Below are 18,762 nucleotides of genomic sequence, written 5' to 3'. Positions count from 1 at the left end.
ATAAAGAAATAAATAAAAATTAAAACAAGGAGGCTTTTAGGTTATGCAGTTGGATTTTTAACCTGAGGAAAAAGAAAATTGATAAAGATTCAACAAATAAAATGGCTTTTTTTGAGAATGACTCAGTACAAATTTAAATATACTGTTTCCCGAAAAGCTGTCAAGAAAAAGAAATGGTAAAAGAGATGAGATACAATATTGTTTTAGTTGAAGGTGTACAACATGATGATTTTTTTTTTAATTTTATTTATTTATTCATGAGAGACAACGGAGAGGCAGAGACAAAGGCAGAGGGAGAAGCAGGCTCCATGCAGGGAGCCCAATGTGGGACCTGATCCCGGACCTCCGGGATCATGCCTTGAGCCAAAGACAGACGTTCAACCACTGAGCCACCCAGGTGTCCGCATGATGATTTCATATATGTCTATAATGTGAAACGATCACCACAATAAGTTTAGTTAACATTCATCACCACACATAATTCTTTTTTTTTTTTTTCCTCTTGTGGTGATACAACTTTTCCTTTGAGCAGTTTGGCAGAATGTGGATATTGTCTACAAAGGTGCCTATCTCTTCAGTGCTTGGGTGACTCGGTTAAGCATCTGCCTGCAGCTCACGTCATGATCTCAGGATCCTGGGATCAAGCCCCATGTCAGGCTCCCTGCTTAATGGGGAGTCTGCTTTTCTCTCTGCCCTTTTCTTTGTGTTCTCTCACTCTCGCTCTCTCTCTCTCCTCTCTCACACAAAAATAAATAAATAAATAAATCTTAAATGTGCCTGTGTCTCAACCCCTAAGTCACCTTTCTAGAAATTAATCCTAAGGAAATAACCAATAAAGCTGATTGTTACTAGCATGTTAAAGCTCAAAATTAGTAACAGTCAAATTTGAAATAATTGGGTATTGATTAAATAAATAACAATTCATCTATATTGTTTAACTTGTCATTTAAAGTATTATCATTAACATATAATATTTAATGATATGAAAAGATTGTGAATAAGTGTAAATAGCAGATATAGCTCTGATAATAACAGCTTGTTAGCAAGAATACAATTTAACATTTTTATTGGAATGGGGGGACTGCATATCTTGAAGGCATTCTTCATTGAATATTATATCTTGACACCAAGTAATTGGCATTTCAAGAGCAAAGGATTAGAGATTGTATTTTTGGATACAAACCAAAGAACAAATACATCAATGAACTCCTAGCTTAAACATTTAAACCAAAAAGAAAAAAAAATTTGATATCATTCATTATAAATCATGGTATTTGGATGTTTGGATGCTGTTATCTTCAGATTATTCATTCTGAAAAGAAAGTACTCAAGACCTGAAATGTAATGTCTTAGCCAGTTACAAGAGCTAAATTCTTTGCAGGTATTTTGTTTTTCATTTCTGTCCTATGTATTAAATCTGTAATTGTGCATAGCTGGATTTTATAACGATATTGTTTTGATGTGCCACATAATCAGGCTTTTTTTTTTTTTTTTTTTTTTTTTTGCTAATTTAGGGAGAAACTTATTCGTCTTCAACATGAGAATAAGATGTTAAAAATTAACCAAGAGGGTTCAGACAATGAAAAAATCGCCTTATTGCAGAGTCTTCTGGATGATGCAAATCTGCGCAAGAATGAGCTGGAGACAGAGAATAGGTAGGAATGTATATAGATGGCAGCATGTAAACACCGGTTTTCTCTGTTTTCTTTGATTTTGATTACCTTAAAGATTTGAATTATATTTTGAAAACTGATAATATGTTATTCCATTCCATTTTAAGAGGACTTTAATCCATTGTGGAAAAGTATTGTGCCTCTTTACAACAACATTTCCTCTTTATTTCCCCTTTTCTCTTTCTAATTAAAACTAGAGGATTAAAAAACCTGATCATTCAATCTTTCACAATTTCAGTTGTATATATTATCAGATTAATAAAGTTTATCCTGTTTTTATAAGCTAAGGTATTGAAGGATCAGTTAATATGAGAAAAATAGGATCCATCAAAACTGAATTGACAAGAGCTTCCCCCCCTCCTCCCCACAAACAAGAGCTTTTAAAAAAAAAAAAAAAACAAAACAAGCTCTTATTTCTTGGGACCCTGAAAAAATGTCTTTCATCTTATAAACAATTATGAGAATTTAGAATCTGCAAATTATACAAGAAAACCACTTTTCTGCTTCTAAGTTTTCAGTGTATTGCATTAGGCAGTCATTCAAAGCTACTTTATAAAGCAGTAGCTTACTCTGGAAAGGACTAATTTTATATCCTGTTGTGACAATCTTTCTTTTCTTTTTTGGAAATGTTTCTTAGATACCAAACATATGTCTTTTCCTTTCCTTACTGCTGTGATACACTGTTATTTTTGAGGGATTTGACATTTTTATTAATGGTTTCATAGTTTGCCTGATATTACAGATTCTTTATTATGTCTTATTGATTTGGTATTTCCCAGATATGAGTCATTCTTGTGAGTCAGTACTGTTAGGACAATTTTACATGTCCTGCCCTTCTTGGCACCTTAAGTTTTAAAGCTGCTGAGGTAGAATCAGCAAGCAGTATAAATACCAGGATGATTAGTAGAGCATAATTAAGTATAAATTAAAGGAAAATAGTTTTATATCAGTTGTAAGAGCATAGAAAATGAGTACTTTTAAAAAATACTTAGAAGAAGTTTTAAATGAAAAGAGGAGAAAGGGAATTGCAGAAATCAGCTGGCAATCATGCGGTCCCACACTGAGAACACCCTGTTGACCTCCATCATCCTTTGCCTCTGGGCTCTATTGTAGCCATCGTACAGGAAGCCCTTCTCTGTACCCTAATTTTTTTCCAGTAAATTGACACCCACAACTTCCTTTATAATGCTTTGCATTGTTTCTCACAGGCCTTACAGCTATCAGTCTTCTCTCATCAGAAACAAAACAACTACTTGTCATTGACACAGCACTCATGTTGTAGATGACAGATTACCTCCTAAATCCTGATGACATTTACAGCTGTTTACAACTTAGTATTGTGTTTGTTCTTTTTACTCATTTTATCTTACTTTATGTTTTCATCATGATCAGTGTACACTTTAATCCCAATCCTTTCTTTCCTGCCTTCCCACATCCATTCTCCTTCTGATAACCATCAGTGTGTTCTTTATAGTTAAAAGTCTGTTTTTTTGGTTTGTCTCTTTTTTCTTTGCTCATTTGTTTTGTTTCTTAAATTCCACGTATGAATGAAATCATATAGTATTCGTCTTTCTCTATTTCACTTAACATTATTCTTTCTATCCATGTCATTGCAAATGGCAAGGTGTCATTCTTTTTTATGACAGTTATTCCATTTTATATATACCAACTTTTCATCCATTCAGCTATCAGTGGGCATTTGGCTATTTCCATAGTTTGGCTCTTGTAAATAATGCTGCAATAAACAGAAACCTGGCCGGCTCAGTCAGTTAGGCGTCTGCCTTCAGCTCAGGTCATGATCTCAGGGTCCTGGGATGGAGCCTCACATCTGGCTCCCTGCTCAGTGGGAAGTCTGCTGCTCCCTCAGCCCCTTCCCCTGCTCATGCACGTGCATGCATGCTCTCCTCTACCTCTCAAAAGAATAAATAAAATCTTAAAAAAAAAAAAAACTTGGTTTCATTGATCTGTTCTAATGGTTTTTTTAGTTTGTATATCATTTAAAGCTGCTCTGATCTTTTTTATTTCATTCCATTTCCTGGGTTTGGGTTTTGTTCTTCTTTTTCTCTTATGTGAAAAGTGAGGTTATTTGAGATTTTTCTTCTTGACATAGACCTATATTAGTATAAACTTGTTCATAGAACCACTTTTGCTGCATCCCAAGGATTTGGGACCATTGTGTTTTCATTTTCATTTGTTTCCATGTAATTTTGATTTCTTGTTTGGCCCATTCGTTGTTTAGTAACATGATATTTAACCCTTACGTATGTATGCTCTTTCCAGATTTTTTCTTGTGGTTAATTTCTAGTTTCGTAGCATTGTGGTCAGAAAAGATTTGTGGTATGACTGATTTTTTTAATTTGTTGAGGGACCTGTTTTCTGGCCTAGTACGTGATCTGTTCTGGAGAATATTTCATATGCACTAGAAAAGAATGTGTATTCTGCTGTTTTGGATGGAATGTTCTGTCATTCAGCCACACTTTCCTTCTTGATTTTTTTTTTTAATTTTCTAATGTTTTATTAAGATGTTTGCCAAACACACGAAAAAGTAGAATGAATAATGGAATATGCTTATGCACCAGGCACCCAGGGTTCACATAAATTAAAATTTTGCCATTTCGGATTCAGATATTTTTAAGGAAAACACACTTCAGAAACAGTTGGTAGCCCCTATGGTTTCCATTCCTAAAGCTCCTTCTCCTCTCTCCTTCCTCCTTCCTTCTTCCTTGCCTCCTAGAGGAGACTATCATCCTGTGGTTGGAGCCTTCTTGATTTTTTATTAGGATGTCATTCAAGCCACTCTTCCCTTCTTGATTTTCTGTTTGGGTGATCTATCCATTAATGTAAGTGGGTGTTAAAGTCCCCTACTGTTATTGTATTACTAGAGATTAGTTCCTTTATGTTTGTTATTAAATGTTTTATGTATTTGGATGCTCCCATGTTGGGTGCATAAATTTTTTAAATTGTTATATCCTCTTGTTGGATTGTCTCCTTTATTATTAAATAGTGTCCTTATCTCTTGTTACAATCTTTGTTTTTGTTGTTATTGTTTAAAGATTTTATTTATTTGAAAGAGAGAGAAAGCACAAGTAAGGGAGAGGGAGAGGCATCCGCCCCACTAAGCAGGGAGCCCAGCACAGAGCTTCGTCCCAGAACACTAAGACCATGACTTGAGCCAAAGACAGATGCCCAGTTGACTGAGCCACCTAGGCACTCCCACAGTCTTTGTTTTAAAGCTACCTTTTCCATTATAAGTTAGCTACTCTGACTTTCTTTTGACATCCATTTGCATGATCAATGTTTCTCCATCCCCTCACTTTCAATGTGCATGTGACTTTAGGTCTGAAATGAGTCTTCTGTAGACAGCATCTAGATGGGTCCCCCTTTTTTTTTTTTTTTTTAAGATTTTATTTATTCATGGGATCCCTGGGTGGCGCAGCGGTTTGGCACCTGCCTTTGACCCAGGGCGCGATCCTGGAGACCTGGGATCGAATCCCACATCGGGCTCCCGGTGCATGGAGCCTGCTTCTCCCTCTGCCTATGTCTCTGCCTCTCTCTCTTTCTCTCTCTGTGACTATCATAAATAAAAAAATAAAAATAAAAAGATTTTATTTATTCATGAGAGACACAGAAAGAGAGGCAGAGACTTAGGCAGAGGGAGAAGCAGGCTCCCTGTAGGGAGGCTGATGCAGGACTCGATCCCAGGACCCCAGGATCACAACCTGAGCCAAAAGCAGACACTCAACCACTGAGCCACCCAGGCACCCCAGATGGGTCTTGTTTTTCTATCTACTCTGTCACCCTGTTTTGATTGGAGCATTTAGTCCATTTATACCAATGTAATTATTGATACATGTGTATTTATTGCTATTTTGTTACTTGTTTTGTGGCTGTTTCTATAGTTTTTCTGTGATCTTTTCTTCCTTTGTTCTATTACATGGTTTGTTGGCTTCTTTAGTGATATATTTGGATTCTTTTCTCTTTATTCTTTGCATACCTATTACTGATTTTTGATTTGTGGTTATCATTAGGTTTGTATATAATATCTTCTGCATATAGCAGTTTATATTAAGTTTAAACCCATTTTCTTCCCCCCCCCCCACCCTATCTTTTAGGCATATGGTGTCATATTTTACATCCTTTCCTTTTATGAATCCTTTGACTGATTTTTACAGAAATATTTATTTTTACTACTTTTGTGTATTTTACTTTTCATGCTCCCTTATGGCCTTTCCTTTCCACTCAGAGTCCCCTTTCTGGGGACTTGTATTTGTTCTTGTATTTCTTGTATTCTTGTATTTCTTGTAGGGTTGGTTTAGTGGTCATGAATTCCTTTAGCTTTTGTTTGTCTGAGAAACTCTTTATCTCTCCTTTTGTTCTGAATGACAGTCCTGCTGGATAGAGTATATTCTTGGCTAGAGATTTTTTCCCTTTCAACACTTTGAGTATATTATGCCACTCCTTATGTCCTGCGAGGTTTCTGCTGAAAAATCTGCTGATAGCCTTATGGGGTTTCCGTTGTATGTAACTGTTCTTTTCTCGCTGCTTTTAATTTTTTTTTCTTTATCCCTAACTCTACCCATCGTATTATATGTGTTTGTATGGATCTTTCTGGGTTGGATTTTTGGCGGGATCTCTGTGCCGCCTGGATCTTGATATCTGTTTCCTCCCCCAGACTGGGCAAGTTTTCAGCTGTTATTTCTTCAGATGAGTTTTCTGCTCCCTCAGTTCTCTCTTCTTCTTCTGAGATCCCTATAATGCAGATGTTATTATGTTTGATGGAGTTGCTGAGTTTTCTAAGACTACTATCAATTTGCTTAATTTTCTTTCTTCTCCTTTGCTTAACTTGGTTACTTCCCATTGCTCTTTCAGGTCATTAATTCATTCCTCTACTTCATCTAGCCTCCTATTACATCAAGTGTATTTTTAATTTCATTTATTGTATACTTCATTTCTGATTGGTTCCTTTTTAATGCTGTGTAAGGGTCTCAATGATGTCCTCCATTCTTTTCTCAAATTCAGTGAGTTTCCTTATTGTCATTATGTTATATTCCTTGTCAGGCATATTATTACATATGTCTCTCTTGCTTTGGTTTCTTGCTGTGGTTTGGTCCTGTTCTTGTATTTGGCAAATATCTCTGTGTCTCCTCATTTTGCCTTATTTTCTGTGTCTATTTCTGGTGGAAAGTCAGCTACTTCTCTTGCTCATAATGATAATAGCCTTATGAAGAAGATGTCCTGTATTGCAGTATCCCCTGTTCCCCAGGGCCTGGCACTTCTTGGAGTTTCTCCTACATGTGTGCTCTGCTGTTGAGTTTTGACCTCTTTTTCCTTCATTCCCATTGTCTATAGATATTCTCTTTGCCTATTTGTGGGCAGTGTTTGGTCCCCAGCAGGGATGGGGAGTGTTTTAACAAGGGGTGTAGTGGTGTGCTTGTGAAATGAGATCTGCCTCACAAGTGAGACCAGAGGTCCCACAAAACACACAGGTTAGGAGATGTGGTGTTAGCAGGGCTTGTGCCAGTCTTCTGCGGGAGGGGGCCTGCAGCACTAGGACTAAGAGGAGCGTGACTGTGAGGGGTGGAAACATGAGGCAGTGCTTGGTGCAAGGAAGTTAAATAGGAGTGGTGGCTATGTGTTTGTGCTGGAAGACAAGCGAAGAGAAATGGTACTTGCCAGTTCCCTTATTCCTGGAAGGGTCTGTGCCTTTTTGGGACACATTCCAAGAGGAGCAAATCAGTGTCCCTCGAGTCTGCCCTTGGCATTTTTCAAGCTGCTGGTTCTATACTGTATCTACACTGCTGTTGGTCATGCTATCTTTAAGGGTTGGGGCACTGCTTCCTATTGCAGTCAGGGCTCTACCAGAGCCAAGCTCACCAATAGCTTCACTTGTGTATTTATGTATACTTCACGCTTTAACAGTTATATTGCTTTGTTCATTTGTCTATTTGCCATTACTGGACATTGGAGTTGTTTTTAGATACTTACAAGGAACATCTTGATATGGACTTACTATATTTTATATTTTTATTATTATATATTTATATTTTGTTATCTTTTATGGTAATTACCAAGGCCTAATAGGTTTACAATATTTGTTGACTAAATAATTTCAAAAGTGGCTAAGTTGAACTACTCTAATAGCTTGAAATATATTTCCATATTACTTTCTGAAAAAATTGAACAAAGCTACAGTGTCACTAGTAATGTATTTGTGTATCTCCCCATATAAAATATAGGTTTTCAGATATTTCCTTCACTATTTAAAAAACACCCAAATTCCTCAATGTGAGAAATATCAGTTATTACTATAGATTTGATTGAATTTTTAGTGTGATTTTCACTAATTACAGAACTTGGAACATTTATAGTAAGAATTTCTTAGTTTATTTAGTAAAAAAATAATGGCTTATTGAATTTTCTGGCTGTTTCCATCCTAAGTACTCATTGTCCTGTTTTGTCATTAATTCAGGATGGTCAGGCTTCACTAACGTGTTTCCTATTAAAATAACCAGTCATCTCTTAAATGGCCAATCTAACGTGAGCATTTAAGACTTTATCTTTCTTGGGATGCCTGGGTGGCTCAGCAGTTGAGCATCTGCCTTCGACTCAGGTCATGATCGCAGGTTCTGGGGATCCAGCTCCACATTAGGCTCCTTGATCTGCAGGAAGCCTGCTTCTCTCTCTCCCTCCTCTGTTCCCCCTGCTTGTGCTTTCTGTCAAATAAATGAATAAAATCTTTTTTAAAAAAATCTTTTTTTAAGTAGGCTCTAGATATGCCATTCTTGACCTCATTTATACCCTCTTATTTTTTTGTGGGCTTTGGACATGGTGAATTCTGTCTTAAATCCGCTTTCCACCCTTAATCACTTAAGTATTTTTATTTCTTATTCTGGTCTCAGTTCAGTCAAGCCTAACTCCTCCACACAATTAGGTAAGGTTCTTGCTGCTTCAAGCAGTCATTAGTCCTTTTTGGGACCTCTATGTACTATGTGGAAGTATTTATCTTGTATTTTAATATTTGGCTTCCTCACTAAATTCCTTGAGTACAGGGATCTTTTTTTTTTTTTAAGATTTTATTTTATTTATTCATAGAGACAGAGAGAGAGAGAGAGAATGAGAGAGAGAGGCAGAGACACAGGCAGAGGGAGAAGCAGGCACCACACAGAGAACCTGACGTGGGACTCGATCCCGGGTCTCCAGGACCACGCCCCAGGCTGCAGGCGGCGCTAAACCGCTGCGCCACCGGGGCTGCCCAGGGATCTTTTAACATAGGGCTGAGCATAGTGCCTGATACATAGCTTGAATAAAAATGTATTGAAGTGAGCTTCAAATAATTCGATATGTGTAAACAAGTATACTTGTGCAACAAAATATGTCCACTAAACTACCATATTTGAAATCATCATAGAAATTTTAAGTAAACAAAATATAACCAACTAGAACAGTGAGCTCTACTATTTATCTTAACATGAGGGTTTGTTTTGCGAGTTATGCTGTCTCTCTAACCAATATGACGACCTAGGGAGAAGGTATAATTAAGTCTGGATTTGGAAAATTATTATTCATTTGATTTCTAGGCTGGTAAATCAAAGACTTCTGGAAGTACAGTCACAAGTTGAAGAATTGCAAAAGTCTTTACAAGATCAAGGCTCAAAAGCAGAAGATGTAAGTTTTAACGTGTGCCAACTATGGTGCAACAGTTTCACAATGTTATTTTTTAATTGTCTCTATCAAAATAATTTATAATTACATTGGTAATAGAAAAGAAGCAATATTTTCTTTTTACTAACATTCCTTATGAAAAAGACCAGACAGTACTTCATTGTTTTGGAATCACTCGGCTAGGAATTAGAAGTTTATTTGTAGTTAATAACTAAGGAATTAATTGGTGGTGGTTTTCATTTGTTTGCCTTAGAAAGTAGGGAAGCTACTTTTTTTTTTTTTTTTTTAAGTTTTTATTATTCACTTACATACATTAACCTCTACACCCACTGTGGGCCTCAAACTCATGACCCTGAGATCAAGAGTCACATGGTCTTCTGACTGAGCCACTCAGGCTCCCCAAGGCTTTGTGTTATAAATGGACTCATCTCAGTATTCAGAATATAGGGTTTTTCCTTCAGGTCAACAACAGCAAAATGCTAGTAGAAATTAGCATGTTCAAGTAGAAATTTTTTATGTGTAATTTATATTTTTAAATATAATGCTATCCCTAAAAATAACCATCTCAGAATTTCTGAATCCTTCTTACTATCCTCAGCCCTGCCCCACTCAAATATAAGTTCAGTGAGCTTTTTTAATATTCCCTTATACTTTGCATATCTGTCATAGCCTTGCCTGCTTGACTGGCATGCTCACGTTAGAATGTACTAAATGTGTTGAACCAGAAGAACTAGATGGACTTTCATGTTTTCATACTCACTGTCTAAATTATCACAGTGCTTATGAAGCACATAGTCTGAGTATCTAATGAAGTGTCAATTAAATTTTGCAAATCCTTTACATTCAATAAGCAGTATACGGTGGAACTACAACTGTAGAGTGTTCAAAAATAGTGTAAAGAGGAGGAAAGAAAGCCTTAATTTTAGTGATCAATCTTTGCTTCAGACAGTTGGCTCTTGTTTAATTATTGCTGGTGTAATTTTCTATAAACTCTGGCTTTTGAGTATAAATCTACATAGTTGCTTTCACTGATAGTCTTTTTGGAGAATTGTCAGAACCATAGATATATCATTTCTATCCAGCCTTGTTAATGTAGGAGCGTATGAAAACAAAAGGAACCAATGAAGGGACCAGTCTATTACTCAAAACCTGTGAATATTAGATAAAAAAGCTCATCATTGACCTAATTTTATAAGTTTCATAAATATACATCTATCTTCTATTAGCAGTATGCTCTTCCTAAGATCACTGACTTTAGTTTGTTCTTCAATTAGTGTGTTGGTAGTCCTTCTTAGATCCCAAATTGATTCCTAGTTCCTAAAATTGTCACCAACATCTAAACTACCTTAATTCCCTTATTAAAATGGAACTAGTTTGAAATATCATGGTTTACTTTTAAACATGTTTTTAATCCAGAATGCTCAACCAGAAAGAGGTGAAGCAAAACAACATTAGTGTATTAAAATCTCAGTCTAAGTAAGAGGATATTAGAGATGAACCAAAGTGATTTCTTCAGTAAAATCACTAGATCCCTTAAACTAAGGTAAATATAAACTTTGTTTACAAAACTTTGAGGAGACTTTTTGTTGATTTGTTATGGGAGAGAGGGGAAGGGCATGTGGTCCGTAGGAATGGCCGAAGAAGTCATATCAGCTCTACCTTAGTGTTACAGTCATAGCTATTATACATACTTGATTCACTTACTTGTAGCAGAACGTACAGAAGGAGTTTATTCTGTTAAAAAGTAATTTCGCATAGCCTGATTTAGGTATCACTGTGGTGGTAATGAAATCTAATTAAATATGCTGTGTGTCATTAAAGAGAATATATACTTCAGAAGTGAAATGCTAGCCCTGAAAGTACCCTTTGCATAAGTTAGTTTATTTAACTGCCCAGATGCTAAAGAAATGTGTTGCTCTAAATTCTTAGATCTATCTCCTTAGAGTTCTTTTATATATATATAGAAAAGATTCAGATAGGAACTTCCTTTATTGTGATATACCTCAAAATGGTGAGAAGAAATAAATGGTGTGGTTCTTTCCCCCAGCAAATGTTTGATGTTTTTGTCTTCTCTTTCACTAACCTATAGTGCTGCATCTCAGGAATATGTAGTACGTAGGACAACCAACCAGATGGAACTGATCCTCTCTGAAGAACGGCATAATTTCTGCCTATTTCTGTTACCAAAAGCATAGTCCTTTCATGTGACCCTAAGTCAGAGAGTAGGATGGTTTACACATTTTTATTATTATTTTTATGTCATTTATCTTTAGCATGGAAACAGAAAAAGCATTGTTATATCCAGTCATATGGATAATTTGAGCTAGCCACAGTGTATAAAACTCAAGAGAACAAGACAGGATGAGGAGACCATAGAAGAAAGAAAAATGTACATTTTTTTAAAAAAATGTATAACTTTTACCTCTGTTCATGGATTACTAAATCGTTCCTTCTATTGGCTGCTGTGTTTGCTTCATACTAATATGTCCTCTCTGTCTCTTGGCATGGTTTCTGCTCAAAAGGCTATTGTAAGTATGGCTTTCTATTCATTTCTATATATTGAGCAAATTTTTTATTTATGTACATTCTCTTCCATCATAATTTATGGTATTGAAATTTTTAATACAGGAATTTTATATGCAGTGAATATATTATTTGCCTTACAGGTTTATGCCCTTTACTCTTAAGATATTTAAAGGATATTGAAAACTTAACAAGTCAAACCAAAAAGACACCTGCTCTTATTTTTTCCCTCATCCCACTTCTGCTCTACCTCCATATTATAATTAGTACATTTATTTTAAAGATTTTATTTATTTATTCATGAGGGACACAGAGAAAGGCAGAGACATAGGCAGAGAGAGAAGCAGGCTCCATGCAGGGAGCCTGATGTGGGACTCAATCCCAATACTCTGGGATCACACCCTGAGCCGAAGGCAGACGCTCAACCACTGAGCCACCCTAATTAGTACATTTTTATAAATTATTTTGAGGCTTGCTATTGCAGTCTGGCCCCTCCTGCCCCCTCTATAGTAGTAACAGTCTTCAGTGGAGAGGTGGTGGAGTTTAAGAAGCATGGAAGTAAAGACCATGCACAAACTTTGGAGTCTGGCATACCTGGATTGTTTTGTTTTGTTTTGTTTTGTTTTGTTTTGTTTTGTTTTTTGTTTTCAGACCTGGGTTATAATTCTGGGTCTGCCACTTGAAAGTTACGGAATGTCTCCCCAGTCTCACCTTTCTCACCTATAAGATGAGTCTAATATTGTTCACAGTTGTGAGATTAACATGAGACTGCATATGATATACTTTAGTGCAGTGCCTGGTATATTAACCATTCATGAGATAATTATTGTGTATTATCTCAGGTAAAACTAATTTTGCAGGGCACCTGGGTGGCTCAGTCAGTTAAGCATCTGCCTTCAGTTCAGGTCGTAATCCGGGGTTCTGGGATAGAGTCGCATCAGGCTTCCTGCTCAGCAGTTTTCTGTTTCTCCCTCTGCCTGCCGCTCGCCCTGCTTGTGTTCTCGTGTTCTCTCTTTCTCTCTCTCTCTCTCTGTCTCAAATAAATAAATCTTTTTAAAAAAAACTTTTTTAAACTAATTCTGCTAGAGCCCAGTCAAAATGTAAATGCAAAATTACAGGTATTTAGAAAGTATTTTCATTTTACTGCCTGTATTAAAGAAGGAACAAAGTAACAATTGAAAGGTAACAGGCGGGGATCCCTGGGTGGCGCAGCGGTTTGGCGCCTGCCTTTGGCCTAGGGCGCGATCCTGGAGACCCGGGATCGAATCCCACATCGGGCTCCCGGTGCATGGAGCCTGCTTCTCCCTCTGCCTGTGTCTCTGCCTCTCTCTCTCTCTGTGACTATCATAAATAAAAAAAAAAAAAAAAAAAATTTAAAAAAAAAATTAATGAAAGGTAACAGGGGGGCAGCCCCAGTGGCCCAGCAGTTTAGGTGACTCAGCAGTTTAGCGCCGCCTTCAGCCCAGGGTGTGATCCTGGAGACCCAGGATCGAGTCCCACATCCGGCTCCCTGCATGGAGCCTGCTTCTCCCTCTGCTTGCGTCTCTGCCTCTCTCTGTGTGTCTCTCATGAATAAATAAAATCTAAAAAAAAAAGTTAACAGGGTTTATTGCCCTTTTTTTATATTTGGGGGAAGCACTTGTAGGGGGCCTTGCAGTCCATTGATCTTGGTATAGTTGACATATTGAGCAAAGAAGTAAACTTGATAAACTCCAGAGCTCTGTTACAATGGGTGTGAATAAACAGTTACATAGTCATTTTTAAATCAGGTGACTGAGGAACACCTAGGTGGCTCAGTGGTTGAGCATCTGCCTTCAGCCCAGGATGTGATCCTGGAGTCCCGGGATTGAGTCCCACATCCGGCTCCCTGCATGGAGCCTGCTTCTCCCTCTGCCTATGTCTCTAACTCTCCCTCTCTGTGTCTCTCATGAATAAATAAAATCTTTAAAAATAAATAAATAAATAAATCAGGTGACTGAAAATCCAAGAACTTGGTGTGAAGGCTTTACCCCCTTCACTGCTGCTTTTGACTGGGCAGGTTGTTTTATAAGCCTGTATTAATTGGGTTTGGCTGAATTTATCTCAAAGTGGAATGTTTCATAGAATTCATTTATAATATGTACCTTACAAATGTTAAGTTTAATTATTAAACCTAGTGGTCCTTTATCGAATGCTATTAGTTTTTATTTTTAGGCCAATCCTAATATCCTGCTTTTTAGGAGACCATGTGTGTGTTGTTGTTTTGAGAGAAAAACCACACATGTGAACTGGGGGGAAAGAGGGAGAGAGAGAATCTTTTTTTTTTTTTTTTTTTTTGTTTATTAAATATTTTATTTCTCTGAGAGAATGAGTGACAGAGAGCACAAGCCAGGGGGCAGAGGCAGAGGGAGAAGCAGACTCCCCGCTGAACAGGGAGCCGGATGTGGGAATCAATCCCAGGACCCCGGGATCGTGACCTGACCTGAAGGCAGACACTTAACTCACTAAGCCACCCATGCATCCCAAGAGAGGGAGAATCCTAAGCAAGCTCCATGCCCAGTGCAAACCACCATAGGGCTCAATCTCACAATCCTGAGATCTTGACCTGAGCCAAAATCAAGTACCCCTAGGAGACTTTTTTTTTTTTTTTTTAGATTATATTTCTTTTAGAGAGAGAAAGAATTCTCAAGCAGAGTCCCTATTGAGCCTGGAGCCCCAACAGGGCTCCATTCTAGGACACTGAGATCATGACCTGAGTTGAAATCAGGAGTCAGATGTTTAAGTAACTGAGCCACCCAGACACCTCCCCTAGGAGACATTTTTTAAAAACACCTAGTTTGGGATTCCTGGGTTGCTCAGTGGTTAAGCGCCTGCCTTTGGCTCAAGGCGTGATCCTGGAGTCCTGGGATGGAGTCCCACATCAGGCTCCCTGTATGGGGCCTGCTTCTCCTTCTGCCTGTGTCTCTGCCTCTCTCTCTCTGTGTCTCTCATGAATAAATAAATAAATTTTTTAAAAAAATTAAAAAATAAAGAAATAAAAACACCCAGCCAAAACTGTGTTTTTCAGTAAATTAAATTCTATGCATACACCATCCTTCACATTCCCATATATAATCACAGAAATTATTTGTGTGCATATTCAGAAATCTCTGAGTAGGTCAGCATTCATGGAAATTGATCCCATTCTCTATCATGATGCAAGGAAAATAATATAGATAAAAAATATGTTAGGGAAAAAATCTATTATTATTAGAATTCTACCTGCCTATTGAGTCCAGGAATGGTAGGTCTATATATAAGTGGCCTTTTTATTCAATTCTTCCTGACTATAAATAGATGATTCAGATATACAGTTTCTAGGTATTTTATGCCAAGAGAAATAGACTTAGGTACATTGTATGTTTTAAGCTCTTTGACCAGAGAATTTACTGAGAACCCATTCAGAGTTGATTACTATTGTGCTGTTTATTTTTACAAAGTAATTTATTAGTTAAAATGTTAAATAAATTTTTATTATTTTTCATTTTCAGTCAGTTCTTCTAAAAAAGAAGCTGGAAGAACATCTGTAAGTATGAAAGCTGTTGAATCTCTTCTGTTCTCTCGTGAAATAAAAGTATTTTGTTAGGTTATTACAGAGGATCTAGGCAATGGCACAGGTGGCCCTGAGGATAGGGGAAATTATAAGACACATTCATAGTGTCTGAAGGGTCATCTCCATCCAAGGTCCTTAAATTAAAAATAAGTACTGCTTTAGAACTGTTTTCTCAAATAGGATTCCAGAGTTTTATATCTTTGTGATAGTATGTCTAACCATAGTTAGGAGTTTGAGACGCTAGATCAGGAAGCAGAAACCTTTTTCTATAAAGGGCCAGCCAGCAGTTACCCTAGGCTTTGTAAGCCATGGTCTGTGTCACAACCACTTAGTTGTGTAGTTTGAAAGCAGCCATAGATTATATATAAACTGATGTGACTGTTCCAATAAAACTTTATACAAGAACAAGCAGCAGGCTGAATTTGGCACACAGACTATAGTTTGCCAGTGCTAGAGTATAACTAGCTGAATCTTCCTTCCTTCCTTCCTTCCTTCCTTCCTTCCTTCCTTCCTTCCTTCCTTCCTTCCTTCCTTCCTTCTTAGCTTCCTAGCTTCCTTCCTTCCTTCAGATTTATTTATTTATTTATTCATGAGAGACACACAGAGAGAGACAGAGGCAGAGGGAGAAGCAGGCTCCATGCAGGGAGCCTGATGTGGGACTCGATCCTGAGCCAAAGGCAGACGGTCAACCACTGAGCCACCCAGGCAACCCAGAATTTTCCTTTTTAAAGTACTACAGAGCTTAGCAGCAGCAGATTTTTCAAACATTTCCTTGAATTGCAAATATATGAAAGTGACTTTTTAATCTAAAAGTGAAATAAATTGTAAAACGTTGCATTTGTTTTCTCATGATGAAATCTTCATCCATTTTTATCTTTAGCTGAGGTTGACATTGTTAGGAATGTTTCGTGATTTTTCTCACACCCAGTAACAATTTTAATGCTTCCTATCACTTTCTAGGAAAACTCTCCTAACAAACATTGAGCGGGGGTGGTCATGAACTGCTAGCCTATTGGGAATGTTACAGTCTTCCACTATAGTAAGCCCAACATCCTCAGTATCACAGAGAGAAAATGACTTGTTCTACAATGATGGGAAAAAAATTCTATTATCTGGTAATTTGCCTCATGCTATCCTTTTTTTTTTTTTTAAGGTGGGAAAAGTGAGATAGTCCTAGCAACTGACACTTGATGGCAAATCTAATAATGTGCAGATTCTTTATGTACTAGTAGAAGAGAAATGTTACCTTCTAACCATTGTGAGGTTACCTAGAGTCAGGATTCAGTACTGAATTCTGTCCTTTTTTCTTTCCTATTTCTGTAATGCAAAAAAAAAAAAAAATGGAATGCCTGTTGTTTCATAAAACTGACCATTATTCTGTGTTCATTTACATGGTAAATATCTTCATCAAAAAGAAGTGATGATGAGGCCTGTTAGTCTCCTGTGGCTACCATAACAAATTACAAAAACTGGGTGGCTAAACAAAGCAGAAATTTATCCTCTACCAGTCCTTGAGGCTTTAAGTTTATAATCAAGGAAGTCAGCAGAATTGGTTCCTTCTGGAGGGTCTAAGGGAGAATATGTTCCATGCCCATCTTCAGGTTGGCTGCTAGCAATCCTCAGTGTTCCCTGATTAATAAATAACACTCCAATCCCTAACACCCCATCTTCACATGGCATTTTTCTCTCTACTTTTTATCTTCACATGGCCTTTTTTTTAAAGACACTAGTCATTGGACGTAAGGCCCACCCTGATCCAGCATGATCTCATCTTAACTAATTATATCTGCAAAGACACTGTTTTCAAATGATGTCACATTCCTAGGTATAAGAGGTTAGGATTTCACCATATCTTTTGGGGGAGATAAAATTCAATCCACAAGAAGGTCCATAGACATTTCAAAAGGTGATCATTCTCATGCAAATTAAAAACTACAGTGAAGACTATTTTACACACACAAAATGTAAAATTTGAAAATCAGACATACTAAATATTGCCAAAGATGGTCAGCAGAGGTCATTCTAATCCATTCCACTGAGTATACATCAGTTAGCAAACTGAACATGCACATATTCTGTGACCTATCAGTTCCACTCCCTACATATACTCTAGCTTCCTAGAAGTGCTGTTACCATTTCTAGGTGTGTGTCAGGAGACATGTAGTAAGTGTGAAAAAATGTTGTTTGCAATCATAAAAAGGTAGAAGCAATACAAATACCACCGGTTTGTAAAATAGTAGCTAGAATGAGGTATGTTCAAACAACAGAACACTACAGTGCAGTAAAAAATATGTAACTTGGGGCTAACACATCAATATAAGTGAATCTTAAGAGCATGGTGTTAAGTAGAAAATGGAAGTCATAGAACAATACATATAGTATGATATAAAAAGCAAAATTTGGTAAAATGCACCAATATATTGGTTAGGAATACACACAGGCTCATCACAAAAGTCATGAGAAAGATTAAAATTCTGAGTTTGGGTTCCCTAAGGTTCTGGAATAATTTCTGTTTCATACCCTATTTCTTTACTGGGCTTAAATTTTCTTATTCTCTTAACTACTGTATATACTGATTTTTTTTTAAGATTTTATTTATTCAAATGACAGATGCAGAGAGAAAGAGGCAGAGACATAGGCAGAGGGAGAAGCAGGCTTCATGCAGGGAGCTCGATGTGGGACTCTATCCTGGGATCACACCCTGTGCCAAAGGCAGATGCTCAACCACTAAGCCACCTAGGCGTCCCTGTATATACTGATTTTATATCTAGATACATCACACTCTCAACAAATTTGTTGAAAAAGAAATAGGCTTATTAAATCTTCATTTTTTTTCTAGGAATAGGATATTATAAAAATTGATTAAAAACTTTATAAAGGTTTTATAATGTGAAAATCTTATTGCAAACATTTTCTAAAAATAAAAATAGAGTACTATCCACCAATAAAAAATTTGTTGAAAAAGAAATAGGTTTATTAAAGTATTATGCATTAAAAAGACCAGAAATAGACTTTAAAAAGTGATCTGGGGGATCCCTGGGTGGCTCAGCGGTTTAGCACCTGCCTTCAGCCCTGGGCATGATCCCAGAGTCCCAGGATCCCAGTCCCAGGATCAAGTCTCTGCCTCTCTCTCTCTCTCTCTCTCTCTCTCTCATGAAAGATAAATAAAATCTTTAAAAAATAAAAAGTGATCTGTTTTCTTCAGGTTTTTTTTTCTGTATTTTCTTCTGATTTATGCAGCCTTTTTTCCTCTTATATTACAAAGTGTCAAACTAAATACCATAGAGAGAATTGCACATATAGTAACTAACAGGAAGAAACATATTTTCTGTG

The 18,762-nt window shown here is 37.0% G+C and overlaps 1 protein-coding gene across 1 annotated transcript in view; it reads left to right on the top strand.

Annotated features, from left to right (window-relative positions):
* HOOK3 (hook microtubule tethering protein 3) overlaps positions 1–18,762 on the top strand; it is a 116,418-nt gene that overhangs the window by 81,254 nt on the left and 16,402 nt on the right. Inside the window, exons 15-17 of the mRNA XM_025444110.3 lie at positions 1,515–1,655; positions 9,251–9,338; positions 15,368–15,402. Of these exons, the coding sequence (XP_025299895.1) occupies positions 1,515–1,655; positions 9,251–9,338; positions 15,368–15,402 (264 nt within the window). The remainder of the gene's footprint in view (positions 1–1,514; positions 1,656–9,250; positions 9,339–15,367; positions 15,403–18,762) is intronic.

The sequence above is a fragment of the Canis lupus genome, chromosome 16 (assembly GCF_003254725.2).
Source record: "Canis lupus dingo isolate Sandy chromosome 16, ASM325472v2, whole genome shotgun sequence".
NCBI classification, from domain to species: Eukaryota; Metazoa; Chordata; class Mammalia; order Carnivora; family Canidae; genus Canis; species Canis lupus.
Note: the sequence above shows the minus strand (reverse complement) of the source record. Positions and strands in the feature narration are given on the sequence as shown.